Genomic DNA, 20,000 nt, shown 5'->3' with positions numbered 1-20,000 from the left:
TTAGAAACACATCTAATATTTTCATATTTTCCTGTCAAAAACTCTGAGGGCCAGATACAGGTCAACATGTCAACCCCGACAGGTAGGCATCCACAAAAGCCATTTTAGATCGAATCTGTGGAACCTCTGACAATGTGAGAAATCACAATTATTCTTTATTGTTTGTTGTTGTTAGCTTCAGGTCAGTTTGACTGAAATCAGAAGTCTTTGATACAGTGTGACAAATATTACATGATGGTCATATTTGGGATTCAAATAGTTATTTGACCAGGAGATAAACGACACAAACACTAGCACCACCACCACCACCAACAACAACAACAATAATAACTATATCTCATGAACACCAATCTAACACGTGCACCTTCACACATTTCATGAACTAGCTAGAAATAACAGCTAAATCTACTTTAAATAACATCCTGCTGTCTCAAAACAGTAAAGGTACAATCCAAAATACACCAGGCTAACTTAATAGACAAAATCATCTTTGACTATTAAAATTTTTTTTAGACCAGAGCTAACCTAGGTTGTGGTGGGGTGCTAAACAATCACAAAAATAACAATATCAAGAACACAAATGGCTGAGCCTCAACCTGGTCGTTCAATATGCTAGAAAGTAGTGAAACCTTTCTGGAGCTATCTAAAAAAAGGAAGGCCATATTGGATAATGCAGATCTTGAGAAACAGTGGCTAAAAGTAAGAGGAGTTGGTCATGGTTAGAGTATCAATACCATAGGCTTCCTCAGTTAGAGCTAATCTGGAGATAAACAACAACAAAAAAATCAACAATAATCCTATCTGTGGATTAACCCTCTGTTATTTATACATCTTAGATAGTTTGCTTGAGCAGCAGAGCTGGCCAGAGATAATAGGTGATTCTGTATGTATTCATTCAATCTGCTAGAAATACCAGCTAAATCTCCAACGAGCAAATGGAGTAAGTGTCTTCTAATATAACCACAGGTTGATCAATGGCTTGTGAAGGAATTTGATAGATGTAAACTGTAGTAAACCCTTTATATATATATATATATATATATATATATATATAAGAGAGACAACTGCGCTGGTATGGTCATGTGATGCATATGGACGAGGGCAACTGTGTAAAGAAGTGTCAGTCTTTAACTGTGGAGGGAACCTGAGGTAGAGGTAGACCCAGGAAAACATGGAACGAGGTGGTGATGCATGGTTTTTGAATTTTGGGCTTCACAAAGGAAATGACTAGTGACCGAGACCTTTGGTGATATGCTGTGCTTGAGAAGACCCGTCAAGCCAAGTGAAATCATAATCATGGCTGATGCTAGTGTCATGTAGCTGGCACCTGTGCTGGTGACATGTAAAAAACACTTTTCAATTGATAATCCTCACAGAGGCAAAGTGCTTGAGCCCCCTTCGAGTGTTGGAGGCAATGACTAAGACCTTTGGCATTATGTTGTGTTTGAGAAGACCCATCAAGCTGAGTTAAAAATCACCAGGTTTCCACCAAAAAAAAATTGTTATTGAATATCTTCTACATCCTTCAAACTCTTTACTAATGAAATAGCAGAACTGAGTTGGCATTCATATAACTCTTCTTTCTTCATCAGTGGTTGATGGACGAGATTAAAAAACTTAAAAAACACCCCAATCTTATTATACATGGTGAGATGTTGGCCCATCGTTTTCTAACATTCACAGCTACCTCCAACCAGAGAAGAATCACTGCAAAAAGGACAAAAGATAGAATGGTTTGTCATGGCTGGAACGTATTTGATTGTAGATCAACTTGACAAGGCTGACCTTCAGCTAAAGGACACCTGCTAATACAACAACTACTACTACAGCAACAACAACAACAAAAACTGCAATGACAGCGACAACATCAATACCTACCTGTAAAATACTGTCTCCTTCTGAAAAGCCAGGCTCTGGGAAGAGGTGTGACCGGTTCAATAAATGGCTCTCTATGGAATAACGGTCGGGTAACACTGCTGAAATATCAGAAAAGAAAATTTATATATATATATATATATATGGACACATGCACACCCACACTTGTATACATGCATACGTTCATCACATACATATGTATGTGTGCGTGTGCATGTAGGAATGGATGTGGGGATGGATGGATAGAGAGATTGATAGATAGATAAAAAGATAAAGAGAGACAGGCTGATAGGTAGTTAGATAGAGATATACAAGTATTGAAAAGTGGATGTTGAACAAATATCTCTTGAGATGTTTGTTTAGCATCAAGTTATGGATACTGTCATGTCACTTTGACCATCAAAAATGCAGTGAACTAGATTTCCTCCTGTTGGAAATCTGCAACTGATTGTCACTTAAAATGGGGTTTCTATCATTGAACAGTCTCAGGCAGGCTGGTATCAAAATGCTTAAGGCCCTTTCATATCAACATGTGGAGACTCCCTCACTCTGCTTTATACACACACACACACATATGTATGTGTGTGTGTATATATATATATATATATATAAAATATATATAAAAATACAAAATGGGACAAGAACGCAAAACACTCAAATAGACGACACAAAAAACAGATGGGTCATTCGAAGCCCCTAATCTTCAGTCAAGAACCGGAACATCCTTGCAATTTCCGCTGATTAATCTTGAGATCGCTCCGATCCGGCCAGCCCCAAGGAAAAACTAAGCTACGAGCATTAGATTTCTTGGAAAAAGGATTGAATGTATACGAAACAAGGACAGAAAAACGGACGATGCCACACAGATATAAATACAAAAAACAAAAAGTAATATGAATATAAATACAAAAAACAATAATAATAATAATAACAGGACAATATATATATATATATCTTTGAAATTTGTTTACGGGAACCATTTTGCATATGCAAATAAAGCTCCTATTCCATTATGCCAGCCACAATCTAATGATGTTGATTGGTGATACCAGATTTTTGGGGTTGCAACAAGCTGTTCTGATATAATGTAGGATAAATATAATAATAATAACAACAATCTTTGGATGGAATTAATAAACATTAAAATGTTTATAAATTCCATCTTAAGGATTATTGTTGTTATTATTGTAGGTAAATATATATATATATATAAAAGCTCCTTATATCTTCAGGTATTTATATTTAATTTAAAACCTTCAATTATTTTTTATGCAAAATATTTTGTTAAATTGCATTTCAAATACCAACTTAATTATTATCAGCACAGGGCCTGATATTTTGTGGGTGAGCAGTAGTTAATTACATCAACCCCAGTATTCAACTGGTATTATTTCATCAACCCCAATGCTTAACTGGAACTTATTTCAACAGCCTTGAAAGGATGACAGGCAAAATTGACCCAAACAGAACTTGAACTCCAAATATAATGGCAGACAAAATTGCTGCTATGTATTTTGAGCCATGAAAAATTCTGTCAGCCATCTTATCAGCTTAATTAAAAGTGAAGTTACTTATATACAAAATTCTTTCAAAATCAAAATGATGATTTTTTTTTTTTTAAATCAATTAAAACACATAGTGCCAATCATTAGGAAAATGATTACAAAAGATTAATTAATGCTCAGAAAACCATTTATATATACAAACATTTCAAGGCCTTAATTTTTATCACCACTCTACTTGACACCATGTTAGCCAAATGGACAAAAGGCAAAGTTGATTCAAGTAGAATTAAAATATATAGTATTGATGGAATAAACTAAACATTGCTTGTTGTGTGCGTGTCATAGAAATGCTATATAAAACAATTGAAATCAAATTGAATTGAGTTTTCTCCTTAGAGTCTCAATATGTGACTGTGTATGCACGTGTATGTGGATATTATATGAATGTGTATGTATTTATCTGTATGTGAGCATGTACATGTATGTATATACATACATATACACATATGTATACATGTGTGTGTGTGTGTATATATATATATATATACACTCACACACACCAATATATAAATATAGATAGCTAGATTGATAAATGAATAGACAGACACAGGCACGCACACACACACACATATATGTATCTATGTGTATACATTTATATATGTATGTATATATGTGTGTATGCAAATATATGAGTTTGTGTTTACACACACATACACATACACACACACACATATATATATATATACATAGGCACATAACACATAACATCTAGAATGGAAAATTATAAAACATGACAGAACAACTTCAGGGATTTCTATTCTAAAATAGAATATAGCAGAACAAGATGAGGTATTGCGGTGATGGTGGTGGTCGGGTGGTATTAGTGTTGGTGGTGATAAGAATGGAGGTGGTGGCAGCAGTAGTTGTGGTGGTGGAGGTGCAAGTGATAATTGAAAGTCCTAAATTCAATTTATTTATTGTTGCCAGCATTGTTGTTGTTGTTGTTGTTTAAGCGTAGGTCAGCCCTGACTCAGCTGAACTATTAACAGAATCAAAGAGGTTCCAGCTCTGACAATTCTTTTTGTCAAGCATTGTCTATCTAGGAATACAATGTCTAATGTGTTCCTTTTGTTTTTAAGATGGTCGGTCGAAATTTGTATGACATTTGGCTGCTCTTTCTTGCATTGTTGTTGTTCTTGTTACCGATGATAAAGATGGTGGTGGTGGTGATATTGACAATGGATGATTGTGATGGCAACACCGATAATGATGAGGATGGTGGTGGTTTTAAGGAGGAATAATGATGATGATGAAGACAACAATGATAAGGATGTAAACAATGTCAATGATGATGATGATAGTTGTAATGATCTGGATGTTGGTGATGATGATGATGATGATGTCTTATAAAGTAATTAAGATACCTATATTATATTGTAATATAGAGTCTACCCTAAGGTGGTGAGATGGCAGAATCGTTAGCACACCAGGCAAAATGCTTAGTGGTATTTCGTCTGTCTTTACATTCTGAGTTCAAATTCCACCTAAGTCAACTTTGCCTTTCATCCTTTCGCAGTCAATAAATTAAGTACCGGTTGCGTACTGGGGTCGATGTAATCGACAGGCCCCTTCCCCCAAAAATTTTCAGCCTTGTGCCTAGAGTAGAAAAAAATATAGAGTCTACCCATAATGAACTAAATAATATATGGTGGTGTTAGAGACAATGTCGTTGGTGGTGGTGGTGGTTGTGTTGGTAATAATGGTATCTTTGATGGGGATGGTGAAAGAAGTCATGGCAGTTGTGATGGTGATGGTAGATATAGTGATGGAGATGGTATTGGAGTTGTTGTTTAAGTTGGTTGAGGTGGTGGTGGTGGTGGTGATGATGATGGTGTTAGTGGCAGTGTTGGTGATGGTGGTGGTGTTAGTGTTGGTGGTGTTAGTGTTGGTGGTGTTAGTGGTGGTGGGTGGTGGTGATGATGATGGTGTTCGTGGCAGTGTTGGTGATGGTGATCGCGTTAGTGGTGTTGGTGGTGGTGTTAGTGGTGTGGGTGGTGGTGGTGGTGGTGGTGGTGGTGGTAGTAAATTGACGAACAATCCAGTCTTATTTTCTCTCTTCAAATGGAAATGATTTTTCAGTAACAATTGGTGCTTCATTGGATTCTTCCTTGATTATTCTGCCGCCATGTATGGGTGTATGCCTGTGTGTGTGTGTGTGTATGCCTGCATGTGTGTGCTTGTGTGTATATATGTATGTGTGCATGTCTCTGTATACAAGTGTGTATCTATGTGTGCATGTATGTGTATATGAATGCTTACATGCATGCATATGTATGTGTGTATATATACACACGTGTGTGTGTGTGTGTGTGTGGAGAGTCTGTGTTGACCTCAAAGTCATGAATAAAATGGAACCCTAGAATTATTTCCTCATTTTCTGGAAGCTAAAACTAACAAAACTGTGAAGGAAACAAATTATTATTATTATTATTATTATTATTATTATTAATAATAATAATAATAATAATAATAATAATAATAATAATAATAATAATAATATTGACAATGATGTCGGTGATGATGATGACGACAATGATGATGACAATAAGGCAAAAAATAACGATAATATTAATAATAAGAGAACCCCCTCCATTCTTCTTCTGTATCCTGCCCCTGTCTATCTGCTTCCACCACCAACAACATTGTACCGCATGCTTCCCCAATAGAAATGGCAGGTCTGTTATGACAAATAATGGGGAGAGTTTTCTCTAACGGAGAAAAATATGTCCAGGCTGAATGAACTCTCTAACCCAAAAGTCTTGTGTAAAGAGGGCCCCGAGACGGTTAAGACACAATTTATGATTGATCTGATGATCATTTCTCGCCTTAATAACATCTTACTGGTCTGGGCCTGTCGTCTTTCGGGGCAGATAAACAGATGAGTTTGCTTCGAGACTATTCATTTTTGAATGTAAATCTTCTGGAAATTCATAACGGCAGCACCCATCCTTTGGTGTTTAGTCAAACATTTTGGCATTTTTTTTTTTTTGTTTTGATGTTTGTTGGTTGTTTTATTCATTCTTCCGATCATAGAGGGGGAAAAATAAATAAACAAACATAGTTTTAAACAGAAATGATGATATTTATTACCAGTGTTATCATTATCTTTATTATTATTATTATCTTTATTATTATTATTATCTTTATTATTATTATTATCTTTATTATTATTATTATCTTTATTATTATTATTATTATTATTATATTATTATTATTATTATCTTTATTATTATTATTATTATCTTTATTATTATTATTATTATTATTATCTTTATTATTATTATTATTATATTATTATTATTATTATCTTATTATTATTATTATTATTATTATCTTTATTATATTATTATCTTATTATTATTATTCTTATTATCTTTATTATTATTATCATTATTATTATTATATTATTATTATTATTATTATCATCTTTATTATTATTATCATCATCATCATCATCATCATCATCATTATTATTATTATTATTATTATTATTTAATATTTTCATCATCACTATTCTTCTTATTTATTTATTTATTTGTTTATTCATTATAAAATGTTCATTTGTTGGAGAACAAGGGATGATACAAGAATGAAAAATACTAACAGCACTAGATAAAGAAAGAAGAAATTCATACCACCCAAGACCACCCCCAAAGAACCTGGCAAGTGGATAAAATAAAGACATAAGTAAAAAAAATAACGTAAAAAGAAAACAAATAAATAATTAATAAAGACAACAAAGAAGCCCCATGACCATAAGGTGTGGCATGTTGCACTTGAAACTGAGTTGAGTCTGGAAATATATATGATGGACGAGGACATCAGCTTGGAAGAGGAGGGCAATATTTTGAAAGATAGAGAGGGAAAGAGGGAGGAGAGAAGTGACAGTGAGGGATTTAATGATGAGGAAGAAAATGCAGAAAATATGAGCTGGGACTTCACTAAATATAGTAATTAGAAGAATTGATTAAACAACTGGGTTGGCAATATGATATGATATATATATGTGTGTTTGTGTATGTATATATATATACATATATATATATATTGGTGTGAGGGTGAATTATATCATATAATAGATATGACAGTTAAGATACATATATACCTTCATACACTCATACACATATGCAAGTATATATATATATATATACATACATATATATATATACAAACATATATATATGTATACATATATATATATATACAGCCACACTCGCACATGGATGGATGGATGGATGGATGTGTGTATGCATGTGTTTAGAAACCTTTACCTTGTAGAAGTTTCATAAATATGTACTTGACATAAAAACAAATATTAATATATATATATATATATGTACTTTTCTTTTATTCAATTAAAGCTGGAAAAACATCACAAAAGAAAACTGCTACTCGGAGTTTCACATTCCTGCTCATAGGACGGTTGTGATTAAGAATTCTTAATCAGGACTGCCGGACAAATGGGTATGCGAAACTCTGAGTAGTAGTTTCTGTGATGTCTTTGCGACTTTGATAATGATAAACAAAGCATATTGCTCTACCTCCTGTATTTGAGTACAATTTTTTTCAAACTTTTTCGCATTTATGTGCTTACTCATATGCACACACACACACACACACACACACACACACACACACACATATATATATATATATATATATATAGAGAGAGAGAGAGAGAAAGATATGTATATATATATATATATATATATTATATATATATATTGCACACGGGTAGAAATATAGGAAAAATTGAAGTTGAAAATGCACTAGAATAGATAAAGTGTACTGTCATGTGACACAAACGTAGTGGAGGTGGGACTTACAAAAGGTTATCAACTTAATCATGTGTTCATTCTCTACAAACATTTGACAGAAAACATTAAGAGCATTGATTATTTGGACATGTTCAGTCAACTGTGTCAGCCTTAACTTGTCACTTGATACTAACACATGGACATAGCAGGGAACCTACAAAAATTCCTAAGACCAGTCATGTGACTATCCTCCACCAATTCAAAACATATACTAATTTGAGCCATGAACTCCCTATAAAAATAGGGCAAGTGCTTCAAACACTAGTCAGAAGCAAGACATCTCCGACATAAGCCATGTCTTTCTATTTCAACTTTTTGAAAATCAGTGTAAACTGAAACCGGTTAGTTTTAAACACATTTAATAAAAACTATTTTAACTATTCTCAGTGCACTTTCAACTTCTCTTTTTTCCTACACACACACACACAAATAAGTTCCACAGTATGTGAGATGTGTAAGTGCATGTGTGCACTTGCGTATTTATTTACAGTTGCTGTGACTCTGACATTTACTGAGAGCAGTGTTGTTGATGGCACTTCTCTTGTCAGCAAACTTGCCAACTTACATCATATCTTTGTAGAGATCTTACAATTGAAAAAGAAATAAGGGTTAGTAACAGGAAGGGCATCCAGCTGTAAAACAGCAACAATGCATCGGTAATATACTTATTTAACATGGTAAACAGATATGAAAGTAAATGAGTGAAAGAATGATTGTTATATATATATACTCTTTTACTCTTTTACTTGTTTCAGTCATTTGACTGCGGCCATGCTGGAGCACTGCCTTTTAGTCGAGCAAATCGACCCCGGGACTTATTCTTTGTAAGCCCAGTACTTATTCTATCCGTCCCTTTTTGCCGAACCGCTAAGTGACGGGGATGTAAACACAGCAGCATCGGTTGTCAAGCAATGCTAGGGGGACAAACACAGACACACAAACACACACATACATATATATATATATATATATATATATATACATATATACGACAGGCTTCTTTCAGTTTCCGTCTACCAAATCCACTCACAAGACATTGGTCGGCCCGGGGCTATAGCAGAAGACACTTGCCCAAGATGCCACACAGTGGGACTGAACCCGGAACCATGTGGTTAGTTAGCAAGCTACTTACCACACAGCCACTCCTACGCCTATATATATATATATATATATACACACACACACACACACAGCCATTTCTACACATCTCACCAATGAATTACAAATGTAAAAATGTGTTGAAACATTTGTAGTGATTTTTAATAAGAATGTTGATCATTCTGTTTTCTATCTATCTATCTATCTATTTATCTATCTATATGCATATGTGTGTGTGTGTAAACTTATGGAGGCACAATGGCCCAGTGGTTAGGGCAGCGGACTCACAGTCGTAGGATCGCGGTTTCGATTCCCAGACCGGGCGTTGTGAGTGTTTATTGAGCAAAAACGCCTAAAGCTCCATGAGGCTCCGGCAGGGGATGGTGGTGATCCCTGCTGTACTCTTTCACCACAACTTTCTCTCACTCTTACTTCCTGTTTCTGTTGTACCTGTATTTCAAAGGGCCGGCCTTGTCACTCTCTGTGTCACGCTGAATATCCCCGAGAACTACGTTAAGGGTACACGTGTCTGTGGAGTGCTCAGCCACTTACACGTTAATTTCACAAGCAGGCTGTTCCGTTGATTCGGATCAACCGGAACCCTCGTCGTCGTAACCGACGGAGTGCTTAAAAAATGGCTTGTGGTGTGTGTGTATGTGTGTGTGTGAATGTTATACATGTGTGAATCATCATCATCGTTTAACGTCCGCTTTCCATGCTAGCATGGGTTGGACGATTTGACTTGAGGTCTGGCAAACCAGATGGCTGCACCAGACTCCAATCTGATCTGGCAGAGTTTCTACAGCTGGATGCCTTTCCTAACGCCAACCACTCCGAGAGTGTAGTGGGTGCTTTTTACGTGCCACCAGCACGAGGGCCAGTCAGGCGGTACTGGCAACGGCCACACTCTCAAATGGTACTTTTTATGTGCCACCTGCACAGGAGCCAGTCCAGTGGCACTGGCAACGACCTCGCTCGAATATTTTTTCACGTGCCACCAGCACAAGTGCTAGTAAGGCGATGCAGGTAATGATCACGCTCGTGTGTGTGTATACATATATATATATACATACATGACAGATCGCTAGCCACTACACATTCTTTATATACATATACATATATATATGGAAATCTTTGCATGTTTTTTGTGGTGAGTGTATGAAAGTTGTATGTGTGCAAATATATATGTGTGTGTGTGCGTGATGCAATATATGAGTGCAGTTGCACATACATGTGTTTGTGTGAAAAGATCCGTTTGTGTTTCTGCACATGCATTTGTTGTGTGTGAGTGTGTGCATGTTTGTATTGTGTGTGTATCTAATTGTTAAGTGTACATGGATGCATATATGTGTGATGTATGTGTGCATGCACATGCATGAGTGCATTTGTATGCATGTGTTTTAAATATGTCTGAATGCTGTGTATATCAAGGAATATATGCATGTGTGTGTGTGTTGAATGTGTGTCTGTATGTGCGAATGGGTATATTGTGGTATGTGTGTTGGTTTACATGTGTGTGTGTGTGTGTGTGTTAGTGAGGCACACCAGTCAATCAACCAGTAGCAATCCTTTGATTAGTCAACTGAATGACTTGTTTTATATATGGCAGATTGTACTGGGTTGGGTGGTGTGGCAGGGTAGTGCTCCAGGGTGAGGGAAGGGATTTAGATATTGTAATTGGCGATAAGAAGACTGTAAAGCTCAAACCCATGTGGTTGGAAGGTAATTAAGGGTTATCTTGATTTTGGGGGGCTAGGGATGAATATACGGGGCAGTGGTAATTTTTGTGGTTATTGTTATTGTTTAACCACAAGACAACCTTCTGTGAGTAGACCAATGATCAAAGATATTCTGGCTATGACCATCTGAACTTTTAATCTTTATCTAAGATTATATGATCCAGAGTGCCCTTTATATTTTATAGATGTTAGAATTTGTGATTTATGAGAGATTTGGTTGCTATTTCTAGCATATTGATCGAACTCACAGAAGGTTCCTCATTGGGTGAAGTTGTCATGGTTGTGGTTGTGCTCAGGCTTGCTCTTCCTTCCGTAGAAGAAAAAATTCAAATTGGACCATGTTAACACCAAAAATTATTTACATCAAAAAGGTGCTTTTTTTTCTATGAAAATCCCTATTTTTTATGATTTTTTTACTGCTGTGTCGCCATTTTTTGGTGTATTTCAACCAGAAGAATGTTCACTTATAGAGAATAACAAGCTCCATAATGCAAAACTTTTACTTTTCAAAAATTCCAATTCTAAAGGGTCGAAACAAACCCGAGCAACGCCGGGCGATACTGCTAGTATTATTAAAAATTGTATTTAAGAAAATATAAAAACATTTTGTGTGCTGTATAACAAACTTACGGCACATGAATTTTAACGAGAGAATCTTATATGGACTTCCATGGGTCATATAGGCAGCGAGCTGGCAGAACCGTAAGCACGCCAGGTGAAATGCGTAGCCGTATTTCATCTGCCGTTACGTTCTGAGTTCAAATTCCGCCGAGGTCGACTTTGCCTTTCATCTTTTAGGGGTTGATAAAATTAAGTACCAGTTACACAGTGGGGTCGATGTAATCGACTTAATCCGTTTGTCTGTCCTTGTTTGTCCCCTCTATGTTTAGCCCCTTGTGGGTAATAAAGAAACATATAGACCTTGGTTGAGAATCACTGGTTTAATACGTCGTTCCCTTTTTAAGGCAATAGGGTGAGATTTGAGGGAAATTTAGCTGTTGTTTCTAGTAGGTTCACTGACTCAAGTAGTTGATGCCGTTTGTAATGATATTGGTAGTGTTGGGGGTGGGTTGTTTGTTGGAGTTATTGGTGTTGGTGGATCGGTGGATCATGGAAAGGCAGAGGTGAAGAGTGTGTGTGTGGCTCTTGTTTTCTTTTATAATAACCATGTAAAGAGATACCATCAGAATAGTGTTGGGTGGTAGCACTGGGCCTAGGAGAGGGGCAGAGGGTTAGGAAAGGAGCAGTGATTTCAATATAGATACCAACTGAGCTCTGTTTCAAGCGAAGGCAGAGCAGCACACAAAAACATCATAGGCACAAGTTCGGCTTTCATTGTTTGGCATTCGATTGAGTGTGTAATGCGTGTATAATGTGTGTATAATGGGTTCATAATGTTTATTCATACATATGTATGTGTGTATAAATATAAATACATATGGATAGATATATATATATATATACATTCAAACTTGCATATACAGATATATGTGTGTGTGTATGTATATATATATATATATATATATATATATATATATATATTTGTGTGTGTATATATATATATATGTATTTGTGTGTGTATATATATATATGTATTTGTGTGTGTATATATATATATATATATATATATATGTTTTGTGTGTGTGTGTATATATATATATATATATATGTATTTGTGTGTGTGTGTGTATATATATACACACGCACACATAAATACAAGTGTGTACCTGTATGTTTTCTTTTATTCTTTCTTTTGTTTGTATCAGACATATGACTGCGGCCATACTGGAGCACCACCTTTAGTCAAGCAAATTCACCTCAGAACTTATTCTTTGTAAGCCTAGTACTTATTCTGTCAATCTCTTTCAAATTACAGGTATGTAAACACATCGACATCGGTTGTCAAGCAATGATGTGTGGACAAACACAGACACACAAATACATTATATATGTATATACACATAATATATATACGACAAGCTTCTTTTAGTTTCTGTCTAGCAAATTCAGTCATAAGGCATTTGGTCAGCCCAAGGCTATAGTAGAAGACAAATATGTGTGTGTGTATGTATATATGTATATGTGTGTGTTTATATGTATGTATATATATATATATATATATACACACACACACATATATGTTTGTGTGTATATGTACATATATATTCAGGGTGTAGTGAATAAACTGTCATCTAAATTATGCAACAATGGAAATTACACTGATATCTCATTTTAAGAGATATATATTTACTAAAATTACATAAGAATATCTTGAAATACTAAAGATAAAATTTATTTATTAAATCAGTATCTCCTGAAACTCTTCTGGACATTCTCCTTGTTTAAGTTGGTTAATGCTGCCATAATCCTTGCCTTCAGCTCATCTTTGGTGTTACAAGGAATTTTCTTGGGTCTCCTGTTCAACTGCACCCCACACATAATAATCAAGGGGTTGCAGTCTGGAGAATTAGGTAGCCAGTTGCTAGGGGTGATGTGGTTTCAGAAATTGTCTGACAGCCATGACTAGGTTCTCCTGCTGGTGTGGCATGGTGTAGAGTTCTTTTGCCAGACATAGGGTCTTCCAGCAGCCACTCTCTTGACCCAGGGCAGCACTACCTCCTCAAGACACTTGATGTAGGCCTCCATGTTGAGTCTGAGGCCATGTGGGAAGATGAAAGGAGGCATAACGTCACCATCACTAGTGACTGCTCCAAACACGATGATACTGACTGGATGTTTGACTTTTATCACACTTGGTACGTGTCCTCAGATTGACACTCAAACACTCTGAAATGTTCGTATTGGAACTTCCAGCATGAATGCCAAGCAGTACAGCATATCGTTTCCAAATTTCTGGCAGAGTGAATTGTGTCATGGCACTGTTTTTCTCGCAGATGGTGCCCATCTGACCCTACCATACTGTGTAGTCAAAGAAAATCAACAACAAACAATACACGTGTGTGAAATTAAAAATATAAAATGGCATCAATTTACCCATCGCACCCTGTATATATACATATCCATATCCATATATATACATACATACAGATGATGACCAAATATGCACAGCCACAGGCATAGCCATGTAGTAAAAAGTTTGCTTCTCAAGCATAAGATCTTGGGTTCAGTACTACCGTGTGACACTTTTGTTAAGTCTCTCTTTACTATAGTCTATACCAAGCAAAACCTTGTGAGTGGATTTGGTTGATGAAATCTGAAAGAAGCCTGTTGTATGTATGTATATATACTTGTGTGTGTGTGTGTGTGTGTGTGTGTGTGTGTGTGTGCCTCCTTCTCTTGAGATCTTGTGATAGTTGGAATTGAAAGTCCTTATCATACAAGTAGTGTCTTTCATTTACAATTTCCCACGAAAACATGTCTGGTCATGAGGAATATCACCTTGGAAACAAATAAGTGTTGGCAACAGGAAGGTCATCCAGCTGTAGAAAACCTACCTTGACAAATTCTGTCCAACCCATGCCAGCATGGAAAAGTTGACATTAAATGATGATGATGATGATGACGATGACGACGTGGTCATGTCCTTCACTCTGTAAAAGATTGTGGAGAATGATTCAAGGTAGATTTGGTTATTACATCTAGAAGGGCAAGCCACCACAGGATGGTTTCCTCAATGGCTCCTCAGTAAGTACCCGTGGTATACTTATTCCTATACTTATTGGAAACAAATAAGTGTTGGCAACAGGAAGGTCATCCAGCTGTAGAAAACCTACCTTGACAAATCCTGTCCAACCCATGCCAGCATGGAAAAGTGGACATTAAATGATGATGATGATGATGACGATGACGACGTGGTCATGTCCTTCACTCTGTAAAAGATTGTGGAGAATGATTCAAGGTAGATTTGGTTATTACATCTAGAAGGGCAACACACCACGGGATGGTTTCCTCAATGGCTCCTCAGTAAGTACCCGTGGTATACTTATAGGATACAGTGGTTGATTTCAATCGATTAAGTACTGGCATGGCTGTGTGGTTAAGAAGTTTGCTTCTCAACAACATAGTCTTGAGTTCAATCCCACTCTATTCTCTCCATATTCCTACTTCTTGCCCATGTAAAATATGAGAGGTTTTTCTGCCATATACCACTACAACTACTACTACTACAATATGTGTTGCTGTTGTTGTTGTGATTGCTCTCAGTGTTTCCCTATCTCCACACCCTCCCCATTATCATCATCAATGTTCTGTGGAGCTGGGATCTTTTTTTTTTCCTTAAAATTTTCTTTTTTTTTTTTACTGATATTCAACAAACATATTCATTCAGCTATTTAAAGCAAAATAGCAACAACAACAAGAAGAATAACATCCACAACTTTGAATGGAGTCTTTCACTGAGAGCAGCAGGGTGGTGGGTGGGACTGGGGGTGAAGGGCAGGGCTGTAACAAAACGAATTTCCACCTACATTAACAAACAAAACACAAATAAAAAAAGAATTAACAACCTTTTGGCTTGTGCTTTCCGCCACACCTACCACCACCACCACGACCAAAAACAACAACAAAACTATCACCCCCACCACCAACACCACTACTCTATCCTGTAAGCCACTCACCCCCTACCCCCTGTCCTACTAGACATTGTTAAGAGTTGAGGTCTCAGCTGTATGATCGGCCCCCTTGCTTCTTGTTGCGGCTTTGTTTTGAAAGTCTCTTCCCAGACCAACAAATATTGATCCTCAATTGACAATTGACGAGGAGCTCTACTGGTTTTGTTATTGCTTTTACAAGAGACAAATTATTGTAGTAGCATAGAATAACAGGTAAATGAAGCATTGGAAACATGTAGAGATGTGTATATGTGTGTGTGGTGTAAGTCCCATATATATACATATATATATATATATATATATATATATATATATATAATATATATATATATATATATATATACATACATATATACATATATATATATGCACAGAGAGATAGAGACACAAACACACAGACATATATATGTATGTGTGTGTACATGTAAATGAACATACTTATATATGTAGACAACCATACACACATGGACACGGACACACAGATAGACACATATACATGTATGTGTTCATGTATGTGATGTGTGCATGCAGCCAGAAAATATGCATTTAAAGAGACCTTCATACTGTATCTATGTTAGTAGCATGTACACAGACATACATACATACACACATACATATTTAGTCTCGACTCTCTGAAGGTAACAAGAGCTAACAAAAGCTCGACAATATGATGTTTATGGTGAAATACTATTAAACATATGGGGACCTATTGTTGTCAACTATTATTTTACATATGAAGGATTCTTTTATTGGAAATTCTTGAACCAAGTTAATGTCTGACTTTGAGGTGGATCAGGTTGTCTTGTTTAAGAATGGATACCAGGGTGGACTGGGGTGTTTTAGTTGGGGCTGGATTGAGGTGTCTTAGTTAAGGTTGACTGGGGGGTTTTATTTTAAGGTGAAAAAGGGCGTCTTCAAGGCCGGATTAGGCCCTTGATACTTAAAAGATTTTGATGCCCCCATATATATATGAAATTTCAAAATATAAACAATAATAAACCATAAAAGAAATATTTATTTTTCAAAATGACACAAAACGGTAAAATGGAAAAATAATGTTTATTTCTGCTTTACTTATATTTGAAAAGTTTCTTCCTATTTTTTTTAATTGCAAAGTCTTTGTTCGGATCCTCACTATGACACCATACACATTTGAAAAATTATATTTCTGATCATATAAACCACATTGAATATTGTTTTAGCAAGTTTAAAGTGATTTCTCTTGTGTTGTAAACCATTTACCATTTCCATGATGTCTCATTTCCCTTCATACCCTGAGCTTATTTTGCACTGGGTGGATTGTTTAAGGGTAGATTGGATGTCTTCTTTTGGGGTGAACTGGGATGTCTTAATTTAGGATGGGCTGTATTTTCTATTTTGGTGTTAATTGGGTGCTTTTTTTTTAAAGGGTTAACTATGTGTCTTGTTTAAGAGTGCACTAAGGCGAGGCTGGGGTGGCTGGAGTGTCTTAACATTCATTGTCAGAACCAACAAATGAAATATAACAAACATAGAAGCAGTGAAAATATACAGTTCAGAGACTCAGGAATAATTGAGTTGTGAACACATATTATTATTGGCATGTTTAGCTCTCTGATCAAACAAATCTACAATTAAAAGGAACTCCGGCCATGATCATCTTGTCTTTTTGTACATCTGGGATTACACTGCCGAACGTGACCTTCATATTTTAAGATAATAGTGATATTAGTGAGATTTGACTGCTATTTCTAGCAGGTGTGGGTAACCATACAACAGCACCCCTGTTGGATCGGATTGAATTATACATCAGTTTCATGTGCTCGTATGCTCTAACAATTCACTTTCATAAGAAGGAAGGTACTCTACACTGGTGTAATGCGGGTATATTCGTATACCTGCATGTGTGTATCATCTATGTTTCCACCTGTGTGTGCGTGTGTTCATCTGCTTATGTGTGCGTGTGCATGTATGAGTTTGTATAAGTGTGTGTCTGCACATATATGCATGCATATGTTTACATGGGTATGCGTGTGTTGCTGTATGGGTATGAGTGTATATGTGTATGGTATGTGGAAATAAGACAGTGAAAGAGAGAGAGAGAAAAAGAGAGGGGGAAGAAGGGTATTTGACAAGATGTACTCAGATGACAGAAGATCAGTTTGATAGTTTGGAATTCAATCTGGGTGGATGACTGAAGAAATGGGTGGATTGAAGGAATGGGAGATGAGAGAAAATGTGTTAGGGTGGCCAGAGGAATGAAAGCTAAAAAAAGGACAGATGATAGACATGTGTGCATATGCATGTGTATGTATGTATGCGTATATGTATGAGGGTCTAACAGCCAATACTATAACTGTCAAGCTGGCAGAATCATTAGCACGCCGGGCGAAATTCTTAGTGGTATTTCGCCTGCCGCTACGTTCTGAGTTCAAATTCCGCCGAGGTCGACTTAGCCTTTCATCCTTTCGGGGTCGATTAAATAAGTACCAGTTACGCACTGGGGTCAATGTAATCGACTTAATCCCTTTGTCTGTCCTTGTTTGTCCCTTCTATGTTTAGCCCCTTGTGGGCAATAAAGAAATAACTATAACTGTTAGACTATCAGTGATGAAGGCATGTGTGAAGGAGCAGCTATATTTTCTTGGAAATCCTGATGGCATAAACTTGGTGCAAATGCTTGTCACAAACCCAATAAAAACATACCTCAGGTTTCTTTCTGGTACTTATTTTACTGGTTTTTTATGCCGAACCGCTAAGTCATGGGCATGTAAACACCCCCAACACTGGTTGTCAAGCAGTGGTGGGGGATAAACACAGACAAAAAGACATATGATGGATTTCTTTCAGTTTCCATCTATATAATCCACTGACAAGGCTTTGGTTGGGTCGTAGTAAATGACACTTGTCCAAGGGGCCACGCAGTGGGACCGAACCTAGAACTATCTGGTTGAGAAGCAAACCTCTTACCACACAGCTACATCTGCTCCTTAACTATGCATTCCCATGTTGGGAATTGAACCCAGGTTACCTGGGTGAAAGCCAAGAATCCTAGCCATTATATATATATTAAGATCTGAAATATAAGATTTTCTCCACCCTGATGATGGAGGCTCATCTCATCCAATATTAATTGCATCCATACAGCTACATATTGTGATGAACTAAATTTACCAACATTATTATAGAATGCTGAGCCCCCAGGAACAGCTGTTGGGCTCATAATACCTTTATTCCACCCCTTTTAATTTTCTCTGTCATTTGAGTAAGTTGGATCAATTATTATAAATATCTTTGTTTTTTATACATAAAAATTCATCATCTGAAGGTTTCCACCTTTTGCTTCCTCTTGCTTTGCATGTATACATATATATTTTGAATTTGATGTATTTAATATATTTTATATATTTGATGTGTCTAATTTGTTTTATATGCATAATTGCCTCTAAACCCGCTCAGCTTGATCCCTCTTATAGCCTTTCCTTAACCCTTTTGATACCAACCCGGCTGAAACCGGCTCTGGCTCTGTAGTACAAATGTCTTGTTTTCATAAGTTTTGAATTAAAATCTTCCACCAAACCTTAGTCACAATTTAGTTCCTAACACTAGCTTAATGATAACTAAGTTATTTCACTAAATTCTTTGTTATATTTAAAATTAATTGAAAGAAACACAGAGCATCTCAATAGAAATATGGTAACAAAAGGGTTAACCTTGTGGAATCAATCCCCTGTAAAGACATCGAAGTCTAAGTTTGTATCTTTTGGGCATTACTAAGTGTCTTCTATACCGAGAATTTCTGAATCTCATCTGTGAACAATATATATATATATAAAATTTTTTCCTAATGAGATAAAAAAAACCCCAAGGCTGTGTAGATTTTAGAACATTTATATCTATAAATGTTCTAAAATCTACACAGCATAGGTTTTTTATATCTCATTACAAAAAAAATGTTTTTTCTATATACACATACTGACATATGACCAACGTTGAACCCCTTATTCGCATAATCACCAAACCTGGAACTTAACTATGGTCTATCTATAGCACTTATTCAGCATTACCTGACATCTTTGGCTCTCAATGACACCATCACCTCTCATAACCTATATATATATATATATATATATATATATATATATATATATATACTAATAAAAAAGGTTCAGCAAAGAATTGCCTCACCACACACCGAAGTTCAGAAATAGCAGCCAAAAATCTTAGCCATTTCTTCTACTTTAAAAAGGGTCTTCCAGAGAAACCAAAATACTTGTGAATAACCTTCAAGTATTTTGGTTTCTCTGGAAGACCCTTTTTAAAGTAGCAGAAATGGCTAAGATTTTTGGCTGCTAT

The 20,000-nt window shown here is 36.1% G+C and overlaps 1 protein-coding gene across 1 annotated transcript in view; it reads right to left on the bottom strand.

Annotated features, from left to right (window-relative positions):
* The window catches only part of LOC115222762 (aryl hydrocarbon receptor-like), a 211,137-nt gene that overhangs the window by 42,821 nt on the left and 148,316 nt on the right, over positions 1-20,000 (bottom strand). Inside the window, exon 3 of the mRNA XM_036511762.1 lies at positions 1,879-1,976. Within this exon, the coding sequence (XP_036367655.1) occupies positions 1,879-1,976 (98 nt within the window). The remainder of the gene's footprint in view (positions 1-1,878; positions 1,977-20,000) is intronic.

This window comes from Octopus sinensis, linkage group LG21 (genome assembly GCF_006345805.1).
Source record: "Octopus sinensis linkage group LG21, ASM634580v1, whole genome shotgun sequence".
In the NCBI taxonomy this organism is placed as follows: Eukaryota; Metazoa; Mollusca; class Cephalopoda; order Octopoda; family Octopodidae; genus Octopus; species Octopus sinensis.
The sequence above is the reverse complement of the archived record's forward strand: the minus strand, read 5'-3'. Positions and strand labels throughout refer to the sequence as shown.